This window comes from Chiloscyllium punctatum, chromosome 20 (assembly GCF_047496795.1).
Source record: "Chiloscyllium punctatum isolate Juve2018m chromosome 20, sChiPun1.3, whole genome shotgun sequence".
In the NCBI taxonomy this organism is placed as follows: domain Eukaryota; kingdom Metazoa; phylum Chordata; class Chondrichthyes; order Orectolobiformes; family Hemiscylliidae; genus Chiloscyllium; species Chiloscyllium punctatum.
In genome coordinates, this window is record NC_092758.1 from 10,853,472 (window position 1) to 10,871,320 (window position 17,849).

General features: G+C 44.1%; 1 protein-coding gene across 1 annotated transcript in view; it reads right to left on the reverse strand.

The window, feature by feature from the left end:
* LOC140491880 (myozenin-2) overlaps positions 1 to 17,849 on the reverse strand; it is a 43,544-nt gene that overhangs the window by 12,907 nt on the left and 12,788 nt on the right. Inside the window, exon 2 of the mRNA XM_072590310.1 lies at positions 11,308 to 11,420. Within this exon, the coding sequence (XP_072446411.1) occupies positions 11,308 to 11,389 (82 nt within the window). The 5' untranslated portion in view covers positions 11,390 to 11,420. The remainder of the gene's footprint in view (positions 1 to 11,307; positions 11,421 to 17,849) is intronic.

Below are 17,849 nucleotides of genomic sequence, written 5' to 3' on the forward strand. Positions count from 1 at the left end.
GTCCATGCCGACCAGATATCCCAACCCAATCTAGTCCCACCTGCCAGCACCCGACCCATATCCCTCCGAACCCTTCCTATACCCATCCAAATGTCTCTTAAATGTTGCAATTGTACCAGCCTCCACCACATCCTCTAGAAGCTCATTCCATACACGTACCACCCTCTGCGTGAATAAGTTGCCCCTTAGGTCTCTTTTATATCTTTCCCCTCTCACCCTAAACCTATGCCCGCTAGTTCTGGACTCCTCAATCCCAGGGAAAAGATTTTGCCTATTTATCCTATCCATGCCCCTCATAATTTTGTAAACCTCTGTAAGATCACCCCTCAGCCTCCAACACTCCAGGAAAAACAGCCCCAGCCTGTTCAGCCTCTCCCTATACCTCAAATCCTCCAACCCTGGCAACATCCTTGTAAATCTTTTCTGAACCCTTTCAAGTTTCACAACATCTTTCCGATAGGAAGGAGACCAGAATTGCAAGCAATATTCCAACAGTGGCCTAACCAATGTCCTGTACAACCACAACATGATCTCCCAACTCCTGTACTCAATACTCTGACCAATAAAGGAAAGCATACCAAACGCCTTCTTCACTATCCTATCTAACTGTGACTCCACTTTCAATGAGCTATGAACCTGCACTCCAAGGTCTCTTTGTTCAGCAACACTCCCCAGGACCTTACCATTAAGTGTATAAGTCCTGCTAAGATTTGCTTTCCCAAAATGCAGCACCTCGCATTTATCTGAATTAAACTCCCTCTGCCACTTCTCAGCCCATTGGCCCATCTGGTCAAGATCCTGTAGTAATCTGAGATAACCCTCATCGCTGTACACTACACCTCCAATTTTGGTGTCATCTGCAATCTTACTAACTGTACCTCTTATGCTCGCATCCAAATCATTTATGTAAATGACAAAAATTAGAGGACCAGCACCGATCCTTGTGGCACTCCACTGGTCACAGGCCTCCAGTCTGAAAAACAACCCTCCACCACCACCCTCTGTCTTCTACCTTTGAGCCAGTTCTGTATCCAAATGGCTAGTTCTCCCTGTATTCCATGAGATCTAACCTTGCTAATCAGTCTCCCAAGGGGAACCTTGTCGAACGCCTTACTGAAGTCCATATAGATCACATCTATTGCTCTGCCCTCATCAATCTTCTTTGTTACTTCTTCAAAAAACTCAATCAAGTTTGTGAGACATGATTTGACATGCACAAAGCCACGTTGACTATCCCGAATCAGTCCTTGCCTTTCCAAATACGTGTACAGCCTGTCGATTCCCTCCAACAACTGCCCACCACCGAGGTCAGGCTCACCGGTCTATAGTTCCCTGGCTTGTCTTTACCATCTTTCTTAAACAGTGGCACCACGTTTGCCAACCTCCAGTCTTCCGGCACCTCACCTGTGACTATCAATGATACAAATATCTCAGCAAGAGGCCCAGCAATCACTTCTCTAGTTTCCCACAGAGTTCTAGGGTACACGTGATCAGGTCCTGGGGATTTATCCACCTTTAACCGTTTCAAGACATCCAGCATTTTCTCCTCTGTAATATGGACATTTTGCAAGATGTCACCATCTATTTCCCTACCGTCTATATCGTCCATACCCTTTTCCACGGTAAATACTGATGCAAAATATTCATTTAATATCTCCCCCATTTTCTGAGGCTCCACACAAAGGCCGCCTTGCTGATCTTTGAAGGGCCCTATTCTCTTCCTAGTTACCCTTTTGTCCTTAATATATTTGTAAAAACCCTTTGGAATCTCCTTAATTCCATTTGCCAAAGCTATCTCATGTCCCCTTTTTGCCCTCCTGATTTCCCTCTTAAGTATACTCCTCCTGCCTTTATACTCTTCTAAGGATTCACTCAATCTATCCTGTCTATACCTGACATATGCTTCCTTCTTTTTCTGAACTAAACCCTCAATTTCTTTAGTCATCCAGCATTCCCTATACCTACCAGCCTTCCCTTTCACCCTGACAGGAATATACTTTCTCTGGATTCTTGTTATCTCATTTCTGAAGGCTTCCCATTTTCCAGCCGTCCCTTTACCTGCGAACATCTGCCTCCAATCAGCTTTTGAAAGTTCTTGCCTAATACTGTCAAAATTGGCCTTTCTCCAATTTAGAACTACAACTTTTGGATCTGGTCTATCCTTTTCCATCACGATTTTAAAACGAATAGAATTATGGTTGCTGGCCCCAAAGTGCTCCCCCACTGACACCTCAGTCACCTGCCCTGCCTTATTTCCCAAGAGTAGGTCAAGTTTTGCACCTTCTCTAGTAGGTACATCCACATACTGAATCAGAAAATTGTCTTGTACGCACTTACCAAATTCCTCTCCATCTAAACCTTTAACACTATGGCAGTCACAGGTGATGTTTGGAAAGTTAAAATCCCTGACTATAACTAACCTATTATTCTTACAGATCGCTGAGATCTCCTTACAAGTTTGTTTCTCAATTTCCCTCTGACTATTAGGGGGTCTATAATACAATCCCAATAAGGTGATCATCCCTTTCTTATTTGTCAGTTCCACCCAAATAACTTCCCTGGATGAATTTCCAGGAATATCCTCCCTCAGCACAGCTGTAATGCTATCCCTTATCAAAAATGCCACTCCCCCTCGTCTCTTGCCTCCCTTTCTATCCTTCCTGTAGCATTTGTATCGTGGAACATTAAGCTGCCAGTCCTGCCCACCCCTGAGCCATGTTTCTGTAATTGCTATGATATCCCAGTCCCATGTTCCTAACCATGCCCTGAGTTCACCTGCCTTCCCTGTTAGGCCCCTTGCATTGAAATAAATGCAGTTTAATTTATTAGTCCTACCTTGTCCCAGCCTGCCCTGACTGTTTGACTCACTTTTGTTCTCAGCTGTACCAGTCTCAGATCGATCTCTTTCCTCACTATCTCTCTGGGTCCCCCCCCCACCTTACTAGTTTAAATCCTCCCAAGCAGCTCTCGCAAATTTCCCAGTCAGTATATTTGTCCCCTTCCAATTTAGGTGCAATCCATCCTTCTTGTACCCCAAAAGAGATTCCAATGATCCAAAAATGTGAATCCTTCTCCCATACACCAGTTCCTCAGCCATGCATTCATCTGCTCTATCCTCCTATTCCTGCCCTCACTAGCTCATAGCACTGGGAGTAATCCAGATATTACTACCCTTGAGGACCTCCTTTTTAAATTTCTGCCTAACTCTGTAATCTTCCTCCAGAATCTCGACCTTTTCCCTTTCAATGTCGTTGGTTCCAATGTGGACAATGACCTCTTGCTGGCCCCTCTCCCCCGTGAGAACATTCTGCACCCTCTCTGAGACATCCTTGATCCTGGCACCAGGGAAACAACACACCATTCTGCTTTTTCTCTGCTGGCCACAGAAACATCTGTCTATACCTCTGACTACAGAATCCCCTAACACAATTGATCTCTTGGAAGCCGACATACCCCTCGTTGCATTAGAACCAGTCTCAATACCAGAAACTTGGCTGTTCGTGCTACGTTCCCCTGAGAATCCATCACCCCGTACATTTTCCAAAACAGCATACCTGTTTGAAATGGGTATATCCACAAAAGACTCCTGCCCTAGGTGCCAACCTCTCTTACCCTTCTTGGAGTTAACCCATCTATGTGACTGTATCTGAGACTTTCCCCTTTCCTGTCACTGCCATTCATCACATACTGTTGCTGTTGCAAATTCCTCATTGCTTCTAACTGTCTCTCTAACCGATCCACTCGATCTGATAAGATTCACATCAAACAGCATTTATGGCAGATATAATCCGCAGTAACCCTTAAACTCTCTTTAACTTCCCACATAGATCTGTGGCTATTACATTCAGATAGTCAAATGGCAAATTGGAAATGTTTGGCACTAAAACCTGCTGGATCCGTGGCTAAATGTTTCTTGTGCTCATGTAGGACTTCCATACATAATAAACTAGCAGACAGCTGTACAAATACAGCCAGTATTAATTACAATTATGTCCACCAAAATGAAGAAGCATCTACCGTCAAATCAAACTATATTTCCAGTGTCTGTTAGTGGCCTTATTAACCAATGGTCATGTCTTAAATTCATTGATAAATTGGGAAGCTCCCAGAATGGCAGCCAATCGATGACATTACGGAGCATTCATTAGAGAGAGAGTCCTGAGGTTGGCTATGAGTCTGCCTCCTGAAATTCGAAGTGGTGTATGTAGGGGTTAAAAGAAGTGATTACCTAGCCTAGGACTTCCATGCTAAAGGGATGACTAGGGTGCATTTGGTAAAGGTCTTCAGAAAATTTTCAAGATTACAAAATTAAATCCTTTTATCAAGCAAGGCTTCGAGAGCCAGAGGACACTGCTCAAAGTGAATGGTGTCAGATGGAAAATAAGAAACTTTGGACAGCGTTTGCCAACAGAGAAGAAATCTATTACAACTGAAGTTATACATAGATCAGAGAGAAAACTCTCCACTGGTTCAAGTCATAGCTAATGCAAAGAAAGATTCAGAAAAGATTTATCAGGATGCTGCTGGGAATGGAGGGTTTGAGTTATAAAAATAAGCTGGGACTTCTATTGGAGTGTAGGAGGTGGATGGGTTACCATATAGAGGTTTATAGAATCATGAGAGGCATGGATAAGGTGAATAGCAAAGATTTGGAGATGCCGGTGTTGGACTGGGGTGGACAAAGTTAATAATCACACAGCACCAGGTTATAGTCCGACGGGTTTGATTGGAAACACTGGCTTTCGGAGCATTGCTCCTTCATCGGGTGGTTGTGAAGGCTGACCATAAAGCACAGAATTTGTGGCAAAAGATCGCAGTCTCATGTGGGTAAAACGATATATTGAACAAACCTAGATTCCTGTTGAATGTATCGTTTTACTTGCATGAGACTGCAATCTTTTGCTATAAATCCTGTATGTTGTAATCCTGCTCCGCGGCGGCCCAATGAGGGAGCGGTGCTCTGAGGACTGGTGACTCCAGGTAAACCTGGTGGACTGTAGCCTGGTGTTGTGTGATTTTTAACTCTGAATAGCAAAGGTCTTTACCCTAAGATTCAAAACTAGGGTCCTTATTTTTAAGGTGAGAGAAGAAAAATTTCGAAAGGACACAACAGGCAACTTTTTTTACACAGTATAATTAGTGTGTGTGATGAGCTGCTACAGGAAGTGGTGGATGCAGGTAAAGTTACAATATTTGAAAGACTTTTGAATAAGTACATGAATGGGAAAGGTTTAGAGGGATATGTACGAAACACAGGCAGATGGGACTAGTTTAGTTTGGGAACATGGTCAGTGTGGAATATTTGGACCGAAGGGTCTGTTTCCATGCTGTATGGTTCTGATTCTTTTAGTAGTTTGATCAGTTTCATTTGGGAAAAGCTTCTTTCATCTGACATAACTTTCGGCACAATCAACAGCATTGGATGCAATGCAGACGTTAAGATAAACATCTTGGAATCTTAAATCGTAATTATAATAAAGCAGGTTATTTGGAGTTGAGAGAAAGTTTTAAAAGTACTTATCACTGCAAAGGCCATTTTTGCTCCTTCACAATCTACAGACCCAGAAAATACCACCGTCTTATTCCTCTACAAACACTGCCCCAGGTTAAATTAATAGCAATGGCTTATATTTTAAGTTTAATCAAGAGACGTATCCCCAAAGCCATATAATCAAGAAAGAACCCACTGTACTCACTAATACAGCCTTTCTCTTGGACAGACTTAAAACAACAACTAACTTATCTGATTCTGTGCTGTGAACTTCGCCCAAACTGGTTCCTCCAAGATTAGTTGTGAAATTCACTGTTTATTAATTTTCCCAGATGTCCTCCGATGTTCAGTGACACATGAATTCAAACAGCAAAGGCGGTAACTGTGCAGGTTCTCTCTCTCTCTCTGTCTCTCTCTCTCTCTCTCTCTCTCTCTCCTGCACTGACCTCACCGTGTGCTTCCTTTGTCTGCTCTTCTCCCTTTTAAAACTGCTGTTGTTTTGACTTTTTTTTTTCCAAAGTTCCAAAACAATGCAACAGCATATCAAACAATAATTGCTGTTCCTGGAATTTGAGGAAATTACCCCCAGCACCTAAAATACCTCAAAAAAAAGGAGCAGCTCTTATAACCAGAAATTTTTCCCACCCTCCATCTTGGATTGCCGAGAATCCAGTAGTTCTAAAGGGTTGCGGTTGGGGGCCTTTGCTTTAACACAAGTTTCTCCTTGGAACCCGTCTTATTGAAGGGGAAGTACACTAACCTTGTGTTCCCTCCTCATTTGACTAATTAGTGCCATGTAATCTGATGTGGCCCGTGCTGGTGGCTGGGTGAATATAGAGCAGTGGATCCAGCAATATGCCTGGATAGTGTTTGCCCATTTTGTGAGACCAACCTCTATCTGTTTGTCACATACTGCAGTCGCTCCTCCTTTTGACTCCATTACGGAAACAAAAATCAGAATTATAGAATCCCTACAGTGTGCAAGTCCACACCAATCCTCTGAAGAGTATCCCACTCAGACTCATTCCTCTACATTTACCCCTGACTAATGCATCTAACCTCTACATCCCTGAACACTATGGGCAACTTAACGTGGCCAATCCACCCTAACCTGCACCTCTTTCGGAGTGTGGGAGGAAACCAGAGTAAACCCACGCAGACACAGGGAGGATGCACAAACTCCACACAGACAGTCCCTGGTGCTGTCAGGCAGCAGTGCTAACCACGGAGCCACCGTGCTGCCCCAAACGAGGTTGAACAGCCCCCATCTGCACCACTGTAACAAAACAAAACCACAAACTGATTGTTAAGAGAAGCTTTACAGAAAGGAATGAAAACTTGCCAAACCAAAGGAACATAGTTTAAAGTGATGCTCCACCCCACAGCCTCTGCTCTACTCACTGGTCTCTAACAGCACTCTTCCTTTTATATTGAGACTTTAGACCTGTTTCAGTAACAGTGATAGAGAATGAACCACTGGTTTGTCTTTACAGGCAGAAGCAATTCCCTTAACAAGATGTGATTTATTACATGATACCAAAATGTACAAATTACACAGGGTAGCTGGACATAATTATTAAGACTTTTAGGAGCCAAGGTGACTGGGATTTTGAGATAGGCTTCTCAATCATTCACCCAGAGCTCTCTGCCATCGTTAGATTGGGTGGTACCCAAAATGCAATTAACCATTCCTTTTGCAACATCTAACACAAGTTCCAACTAACTGTGGCCCTGAAAGACAGGCTCTCCCTCTGAAAGGGAACACTGCGCTAAATGAAAGGAGATTTTTGATCCAACATCCAAAGCTTTCGTACTGCAGTGCCCCTGCTTCTGGGCCAGCAGCACAGGGTTCACATCTCTCCTGAGCACCTGATGGCTGAGGAAGGTGTGTCCTAACAGGCCGATTGTCGATCTGTGGATCCGATTGTGTCGGGGGTGGGAGACCTTTGTGGTTGGTCAGGTCGGTGAGGTAGCCGCAGTATAATCAGCTTCTCCATGTTTAAAAAAAAACCCACGCACAGGCTCCGGCCTTAACCAGGCACCATCCACAATCGAAGGAGCTATCACTTCAGTCTGATGCAGGGGAAGCTGATAAAGCAGAGCACTGGGGTTGGGCTGGGGGAGAGTACACTCCAGGGAGTATGTTTTTCTAGTTCATTGACGGGATACAGCTGTTGCTGACTGGAACTGCCAGTGGGAAGTTAAGAATCAACCACGTTGCTGTGAGTCTGGAGTCACGTGTAGGCCAGACCAGGTAAAGATAGCAGCCTTTCCTTCCCTAAAGGGCATTAGTGGAGCTAATGGGTTTTCCTCTGACCATCAGGAACAGTTTCATGCTCATCATCAGACTAAAATCCCTGAGTTTTATTGAATTCAAATTTCACCAACTGCCATATGAAGCTTTTGAATCCAGGTGCCCTTGGATCTATAGATTAATAGCCCAGTGATAATGCCACTAGACCAGCACCTCCCCAAGGTACATTGGCCAATGCGACTCAATCTCACATGTGGAAGAAGCCTCTAAATTCAAGAATTAACAAATGGACGCGTTTTCTGCTTCTTCTTTAAGGTACATTCAGCATCCTCAGGGAGACAGAGACAATAACTACATAGTTCTCCAGCTAGTTGCTGTTTGATCCCCTCACTCTTATAGACTTAGAATAAAGATCAATATAATTATAACATTCCTGCTTTCACATTGTTTTTGTGACAACCCAGTCTACACCCAATCCTACACAGCCATTTCCTCTTCCTTGTTGTGCATTACAGTTGTTTTTACTTCATTTCGTCACTTGACACATCGTCCAAACTCTGTTCCTTTTGATATATTTTTCTAATCAGCCTGAACAGCAATGTTATTACACACCTCTGGAGCAGTCGCCTCCCAGTCCAGGGGTAGGGGACATTACCACAAGAGACTCTTCTGTTCTTTTCTAAACTAAATGTCACGAATGATTCTAATACTTTGCATTAAATCCAAAGCCTCCTAGTTAGTCAGCAGCTACCGCTGCCAATCAAAACAAGGAATTAAAATAGATTGTAGGAGCTGTCAAGTCGGAAAACTGCGGCAGTAAAGTTTGGGAAGGGTAAGTGTAGAGGGAGATGTTAGTGTTCTTTACAATTATCTAATGTGGGAAGTCAGTGTTGTACAAACATTAGACTTGGCCTGGTTTTCTCTGCAGTGTCTATAACTGACAGATGTGTCTCCAGAAGCGGATTGCTGCTCCATTGGTACCTCAACAGTCTGGTTGCCGTTCCCAATGCCCTTGGTCCTGCCAGTACATGTTGAACTTGCCTTCCTAAACATGTTCTCAGGTGACAAACGCAGTTACCCACTGGACCCTCCCAGGAGGGCCTCAGCTCGGTACCATTCCAGCCTCCGATTCAGATACTTGTGGGTTCAGCTTCCAATTCAGCGGCTGTCAAGTTTCCAGCCACTTGAAACACCTAAGCATTGACTTTCTTCACATCATCTAGACACCCTCTTGTGACAGGAGCATCTCTAGTAGGTGGTTTGAGCTTATTTAAACTTCAACAGCAAAATTCCTGGTTAGAGCTACAGTGAGTTCTGCTATAAATTATGTTTCTTCAACGCAAATTGGTTATAATGTGATTGAAGAATTTAGACCATTATTTGTAGAAAGCAAACTTTCCTTACTGTATTGGCTATAATGGGATTCTGGTCCCATTAGTTTAAACGGTGCTGCTATTATGTGATTTTCTTATAACTCAGGATTGCATGGGGACAGAACTAAAGCGTTATATTAGAATAAGGCTGTATTGGCTAATGAAGGTCCAGGGTACATCATCTCAGAATAAAGAGCAGGCCATTTATTGGAAGTGGTGTTGAGGTAAAAGATCTGGCATGGATCCAATTGAATGGTGGAACTAGCTTGATGGGCTGAATAGCCTCTTCCTTCAGCTGTGTCTGTGACACAGGGTTAACATGCAACATTCACCATGGGCAGCACATTGGCACAGTGGTTAGTGCTGCTGCCTCACAGCGCCAGGGACCCGGGTTCAATTCCTGCCTCAGGCAACTGACTGTGTGAAGTATGCACATTCTCCCCGTGTCTGCGTGGGTTTCCGCCGGGTGCTCTGGTTTCCTCCCATTGTCCAAAAATGTACAGGTTAGGTGAATTGGCCATGCTAAATTGTGTTAGGTGTAGGGGAATGGGTCTGGGTGGGTTGCTCTTTGGAGGTTCGGTGTGGACTTGTTGGGCCAAAGGGCTTGTTTCCACACTGTAAGTAATCTAATTTCCAGCTTCTTATTGTCAGGAAACACCTCAGAGTGAACCAGTAACTCCAGGAGATGAGCCTGGAGCAGGTCTTCCCCAACATGGAAACCTAGAAAAAGAGGAGGCCATTCGGTCCATCCAGCCTGCCTCACCATTCAATATAATCATGGATGATCATCCATCACAGTCCCTGGTTTTCACTTTTGCCCTGCATTCTTTGATCCCAATAGACACAAGAACCATATCTAACTCCTTCAAGACGTTTATCATCCCAAAAACTCTGTGGATCGTGGAGTTATGAGTCAGGAATTTAGTGTCATGGGCTCTGAAGCAGCAGTGGTTGCATGGAAACCGGGCTAAATGCAAAATTTTGTGAAGTCCCATTAAATTCTTGATTTCTGTTCCATTTGTGGGTGTGGTTTATTGAACTACTCTCTGAGGCCCCATTGTAGCCGTTAAACAAACCTGGTGAAAAGTTCAGGGTTTTTGGACAACTCCTGCATTTTCATAGCCTTTAATGTCACATCTGGCTTCCTCAGTAACCCAGTCAACAAGCCCTCTGTCCTCATGCTCAAAATCTGAACACACCGTATTCCTTCCTCACTGATGACCCAGAATCATAGAATTGTTATGGCACAGAAGGAGGAACCTCAATCAGATAGAGTTACAGAGTCATACAGCATGGAATCAGAGCCTTTGGTTCAACTCATCCACTCTGACCAAATATCCTAAACCAATCTAGTCCCATTTACCAGCACTTGACCCATATCCCTCGAATCCTTTATATTCATATACCCATCCAGATGCTTTTTAACTGTTATAATTGTACCAGCCTCCATCACTCCCTCTGGCAACTCATTCCACACACGTACAACCCTCTGTGTGAAAACGTTGCCCCTCAAGACCCTTTTAAATCATTCCCCTTGCACGTTAAACCTATGCCTTCTATTTTTGGGCTGCCCAAGGAAAAGACCTTGTCTGTCTCCCCTATCCATGTGCCTCATGATTTTATAAACTTCTTTGAGGTCACTCTTCAGCCTCTGACACTCCAGGGAAACAATCCCAGCTTATTCAGCCTCTACCTATAGCTCAAACCCTCTAACCCTGGCAACATCCTTGTTAATCTTTTCTGAACCCATCTCCACTCAGTTGCAAATTCTTCAATCAATCCTCAAACTGAAGTTCCTCATTCCTGGAGCCATTGTTGTAATCGTTTCTGCACTCTCTCCAGTGTGTTCACATCTTTCCTGTAACCTGTTCCCAATCCTCTGGCTGAGGTCAAACAAGTATCTTGTACAAGTTCAATGTCACCTCCTTCCCTCTTACTCTGTGCCCTGTTAATAAAGCTGAGAACATTGTGTGCTTTACTTATTGCTCCCTCTCCCTGTCTTGCCACCTTCAATGAGGTGTGCATTTTTACCCCTAGGTCCTCCTGCTCCTCTGCCCCCTTTAGTATTGCTGCATGGTAGGTCTTTCCCCTCTTCTCTCCACCCTCCCACCCTTCAAACAGTGACAGTCTGGGTTGTACCAGTTTGGGAAGAGCAGAGATGGAGAAACGTGAAGGACGAGACCCCTTACCTTCCATCTCCCCGTGGGCTTCGCGGGCAATGGCTGATGCCATTTCCTTTCTTTCCTTAATCAGTGCAGCATAGGATGACATGATAGCCCTCGGTTTGTCCAGTGACGAGAATCTGGAGACAAGAAAGTCAATGGAAGATGTTGGCTGAGAAATTGGTTCCAGACGTAAAGTCTATTCGACATCTCACCTCTCGCCCAGCTTATGCTCAGAGGCAATATTTTACAATAGGGAAATCTCCAAAATGCAAGATCCCCCCAGCTCTCAGTTATATCTGGATTGAATTTCTGTAAACATAATGTAGCTCAGAATAATACAGAGACAGTTCTAAACTCAGATGGTCTATTTTCATAACTAAAAGCCCTGTATCACTTTACAGAACTTTCAATGTACATATAGTTAGCAGCAGAATGTCAAATCTCTCTCTCTCTCTCACTCTTTCTCTCTGTCTGTCTGTCTCTCTCTCTCATCCCCCCCAACCCCACCTTGGAAACGTGACTTGAAAGAAGTTCTGAGATTTAGATATTAATGATCCGAAACCTGCATCCCCATTCTAAGTGATTAAAGACTTAACAGCAATCTCGGTTTGTTCATTACATCGCATCAATTGTATGACTCTTTGATCTTTTCCTATAAATTCTGTGTCCTATGATCCTGCCCCATGAGCTACCTGACAAAGGAGCAATTCTCCGAAAGCTGGTGCTTCCAAATAAACCTGTTGGAGTATAACCTGGTGTTGGGTGATTTTTAACTCAGAGAGAAGAAATTCTTCACCTCTACCTTAAATATGTGACCCCCTATTCTGTGATTACACTGTTTAGTCCTAGACTCTCCCACAAAGGGAAACAACCTGCATCTGCTCTCCCCTCAGAATCTTTTATATTTCAGTCTGGTTGCCTCTCATTCTGACCTCCAAAAGGTTCAAACACAAACTGTTCAATCTCTCTTCAAAGGAAAATCCCTCCATACCTTGGATCAGCCACTTGAATATTCTCTGGTCTACCTCCAATACTCAAGTTTTCTGCCGGGACCCATTATAGGGCAGAGGGACACTTTGAGTTTGTTCTTGTCCTACCATGTTGGATGTTCCCTGTACCAGGCTGAACACTCAGGTGCTCATTGTTGTCTCTCAAGCAGTGGCACTTGGCTAAGACCAAATAAAGACCATCTTTAGTTGATGGCTGATTCTCAGCAGAGATCACACCAGAAGTGGAGAGTGAAAATACAAAACCTATCAAGGGTAATCCATTCTCAACACTGACTGCCATTTCTACAGCACCTGAATCACAGCAAAACAACTCAAAATGCTTCACGAGAGCGATTATTACTGAGAGAGTTTGACACAGAGTTACGTGAGGAGATATTAAGGACAGGTGATCAAAAGAGAGGTTGGTTTGAGAAGCAATTTAAAGGGGATGAGAGTATCAGAGAGTGTTTAGGCAGGAGCCCAATGTTCAAGCTCAGGAAACTGAGGGCACATTAGTCAAAGGTAAAATGGAAATGGTCAAGAGGTCAGAATTTTAGGAATGCTTAAATCACAGAATGTGTGGGAACTGACCATTCAGCCCAACAAGCCCACATTGCCCCTCTGATGTGCATCCCACCCAGACCCATTTCCCTATAATCCTACATTTCCCATGGCTAATACACCTAACCCATACATCTCTGGACACAATGGGCAATTTAGCTTGGCCAATCCACCTAACTTGGGAGAAAGTGAGGACTGCAGATGCTGGAGATCAGAGCTGAAAAATGTGTTGCTGGAAAAGCGCAGCAGGTCAGGCAGCATCAAAGGAGCAGGAGAATCGACGTTTTGGGCATAAGGTCTGAAACGTCGATTCTCCTGCTCTTTTGATGCTGCCTGACCTGCTGCGCTTTTCCAGCAACACATTTTTCAGCAATCCACCTAACCTGCACATCTTTGGATTGTGGGAGGAAACCCATGCAGACACTGCGAGAATGTGCAAACTCCACACAGACAGTTGCCTGAGGCTGGAATCAAACCCGGATCCCTGGCGCTGTGAGGCAGTAGTGTTAACCACTTGGCCACCGTACCACCCAGAGGTGACAGCAATACATGCCTTCTGAAGGCCACGCTGGAGTGGATAGAATGTGCAAGGCTGCATAAGCTTTGAAAACAAGGATGGAAAAGTTAAAATCGAACCATTGACAGATAGTTTAATGGGTAAGGCCGTTCAGCCCATTGAACCTGCCACACCATTGAATTAGATCATAGCCAATTCTCTAGTGTCAGTTTCCTACACTAACTCCTTACCTCTCAATGTCCCTACCTTCAAGAGATCTGTTAATTGGTGTGTCGAACCTGTTCAATGATTGAGTTTATATCTCCCTTTTAGGTACAAAATTCTAGAGATTTACCACCATTTGAATGAAGAAGTACCTTTTTATTTCAGTCCTAAATGGTCTGACCTTTATTGTGAGGTTATGTCCTTTGTTTCTAGAGTCACCAGCCCAGTGGAAACATCCTATCTCTATTAACTCTGCCTGGGAAGACTTTATAGATTTCAATGAGATCACCTTGCATTCTTTGAAACGCAAGAGAATACATGCGCAGTATCCTCTCCTGATAAAGCTGATGAATGAACATAACTCTGTTGTAAGGATACGTGCGTTAGAAGATGGGGCTGCATTTGAGTTTACATATCCTTGCTGAAGAAAAGATATATGCTGTCAAAGGTTTCCATTCTGCACTCATCAGGACAGACGCAAGAATACAAAGCTTGTAAAAGCTCGAAGCAAAAACAGAAATTGCTGGAAAAGCTCAGCGGGTCTGGCAACATCTGTGGAGAGAAATCCGAGTAAATGTTTCAGGTCTTTGGCCCTTCTTCAGGACTGATGGTAGCGAGGAAAATGTTTTTTTACGCAGAAGATAGGATGGGGGGGAGGGGTAAGGGGTAAACGATAGGGAGTGATAGAGCCCAAAGAGAGAGAAAAACAGTTGGACAGACAAAGGAGTGGATAACAAGAGAGCAAAAAGCTAGAAGCTACATAATTTCAAGAACAGGGCCCGGTCCTATGTAGGCATTAAGGAACATGCTCAGGTATTGTCTGTATTTGCTGGTGAATTCCTCCTGGCAAATGAGCAGACAGAGTATACTCACCAAGTAATTACCACCATGTTTGTTATACTATATAAATTGTCATTACCTTTGAATTTTGGCATTTTTGCATCTGGCCTGATGAGTGTGAGATAAAATTTTTGACAATATGTCTGTCTTTACCGCAATACACTGTACTAATGAGGAACTGAGAGTGTATTATAGACTCCCTAGTGATCAACTGGAAATTGAGAAACAAATTTGTGAGGCGATTTCAGTTATCTGTAAGAATAATAGGGTGGTTATGGTAAAGGGTTTTAACTTTCCAAACATAGACCGGGACTGCCATAGTGTTAATGGTTTAGATGGAAAAGAATTTGTTAAGTGTGTGCAAGAAAATCTTCTGATTCAGTATGTGGATGTACCTACTAGAGAAGGTGCAAAACTTGACCTACTCTTGGGAAATAAGGCAGGGCAGGTGACTGAGGTGTCAGTGGGGGAGCACTTTGGGGCCAACAACCATAATTCTATTCGTTATAAATTACTGATGGGAAAGATAGACCAGATCTAACAGTTGAAGTTCTAAATTGGAAGAAGGCTAATTTTGACGGTTTTAGGCAAGAACTTTCAAAAGCTGATTGGGGGCAGATGTTTGCAGGTAAAGGGATGGCTGGTAAGTGGGAAGCCTTCAGAAAAGAGATAACAAGAGTCCAGAGGAAGTATATTCCTGTTACAGTGAAAGGAAAGGCTGGTAGCTACAGGGAATGCTGGATGACTAAAGAAATTGAGAGTTTGGTTAAGAAAAAGAAGGAAGCATATGTCAGGTATAGATAGGAGAGATTGATTGAATCCTTAGAAGAATGTAAAGGCAGTAAGAGTATACTTAAGAGGGAAATCAGGAGGGCAAAAAGGGGACATGAGATAGCTTTGGCAAATAGAGTTAAGGAGAATCCAAAGAGTTTTCACAAATACGTTAAGGGCAAAAGGGTAACTAGGGAGAGAACAGGACCCCTCAAAGATCAGCAAAGCAGCCTCTGTGTGGAGCCACAGAAAATGGGGGAGATACTAAATGAGTATTTTGCATCAGTGTTTACTGTGGAGAAGGACATGGAAGATATAGAATGTGGGAAATAGATGGTGACATATTGAAAAATGTCCATATTACAGAGGAGTAAGTGCTGGATGTCTTGAAACGCACAAAGGTGGATAAATCCCCAGGACCTGATCAGGTGTACCCAAGAACTGTGTAGGCAACCAGAGAAGTGATTGCTGGGCCCCTTGCTGAGATATTTGTATCATCAATAGTGGTAAAACCAATGACTGCAGATGCTGGAAATCAGAGTTTAGATTAGAGTGGTGCTGGAAAAGCACAGCAGGTCAGGCAGCATCCGAGGAGCAGGAAAATCGACGTTTCGGGCAAAAGCCCTTCATCAGGAAGGGCTTTTGCCCGAAACCTCGATTTTCCTGCTCCTCGGATACTGCCTGAACTGCTTGCTTTTCCACACCACTCTGATCTAAACCGCAGTATCATCAATAGTCACAGGTGAGGTGCCAGAAGATTGGAGGTTGGCAAACATGGTAGCATTATTTAAGAAAGGAGGTAAGGATAAGCCAGGGAACTATAGACCAGTGAGCCTGACATCGGTGGAGGGCAAGTTGTTGGAGGGAATCCTGAGGTACAGGATGTAAATGTATTTGAAAAGGCAAGGACTGATTAGGGATAGTCAACGTGGTTTTGTGCGTGGGAAATCATGTCTCACAAACTTGATTGAGTTTTTTGAAAAGGTAACAAAGAGGATTGTTGAGGGCAGAGTGGTGGAAGTGATCTATATGGACTTCAGTAAGGCATTTGACAATGTTCACCATGGGAGACTGGTGAGCAAGGTTAGATCTCATGGAATACAGGGAGAACTCACCATTTGGATACAGAAATGGCTCAAAGGTCGAAGACAGAGGGTGGTGGTGGAGGGTTGTTTTTCAGACTGGAGGCCTGTGACCAGTGGAGTGCCACGAAGATCCATGTTGGGTCTACACCTTTTCACCATTTATATAAATGATTTGGATATGAACAGAGGAGGTATAGTTAGTAAGTTTGCAGATGACACCAAAATTGGAGGTGTAGTGGACAGTGAAGAAGGTTACCTCAGATTACAATGAGATCTTGACCAGATGGGCCAATGGGCTGAGAAGTGGCAGATGGAGATTAATTCAGATAAATGTGAGGTGCTGCATTTTGGGAAAGCAAATCTTAGCAGGACTTATACACTTAATGGTAAGGTCCTAGGGAGTGTTGCTGAACAAAGAGACTTTGGAGTGCAGGTTCATAGCTCCTTGAAAGTGGAGTCACAGGTAGATAGGATAGTGAAGGCGGCATTTGGTATGCTCTCCTTTATTGGTCAGAGCGTTTAGTGCAGGAGTTGGGAGGTCATGTTATGGTTGTACAGGACATTGGTTAGGCCACTGTTGGAATATTGCTTGCAGTTCTGGTCTCCTCCATATCGGAAAGATGTTGTGAAACTTGAAAAGGTTCAGAAAAGATTTACAAGGATGTTGCCAGGTTGGAGGGTTTGAGCTATAGGGAGAGGCTGAATAGGCTGGGGTTGTTTTCCCTGGAGCGTCGGAGGCTGAGGGGTGACCTTATATCGGTTTATAAAATCATGAGGGGCATGGATAGGATAAATAGACAAAGTCTTTTCCCTGGGGTGGGGGAGTCCAGAACTAGAGGGCACAGGTTTCAGGTGAGAGGGGAAAGATACAAAAGAGATCTAAGGGGCAACTTTTTTACGCAGAGCGTGGTGTGTGTGGAATGAGCTGCCAGAGGAAGTGGTGGAGGCTGGTACAATTGCAACATTTAAAAGGCATTTGGATGCGGATATGAATAGGAAGGGTTTGGAGGGATATGGGCCGGGTGCTGGAGGTTGGACTAGATTAGGGTGGGATATCTGGTCAGCATGAATGAGTTGGCCTAAAGGGTCTGTTTCCTTGCTGTATATCTCTATGATTCTCTGATTCTATAACTATTAACATTAATTAAATAACAAGGGATTATTATTCACAGATGAGCATCCTGCACATCCACCAATGTCATTTATTGTATCCGTTGCTCCCATTATGGTCTCCTCTACATTGGGGAGACTGGACGCCTCCTAGCAGAGCGCTTTAGGGAACATCTCTGGGACACCTGCACCAATCAACCCCACCGCCCCGTGGCCCAACATTTCAACTTCCTCTCCCACTCTGCCGAGGACATGGAGGTCCTGGGCCTCCTCCACCGTCGCTGCCTCACCACCTGATGCTTGGAGGAAGAACGCCTCATCTTCTGCCTTGGAACACTTCAACCCCAGGGCATCAATGTGGACTTCACCAGTTTCCTCATTTCCCCTCCCCCCACCTTACCCCAGTTCCAACCTGCCAGCTCAGCACCATCCCCATGACCTGTCCTACCTGTCAATCTCCCTTCCCACCTATCCACTCCACCCTCCTCT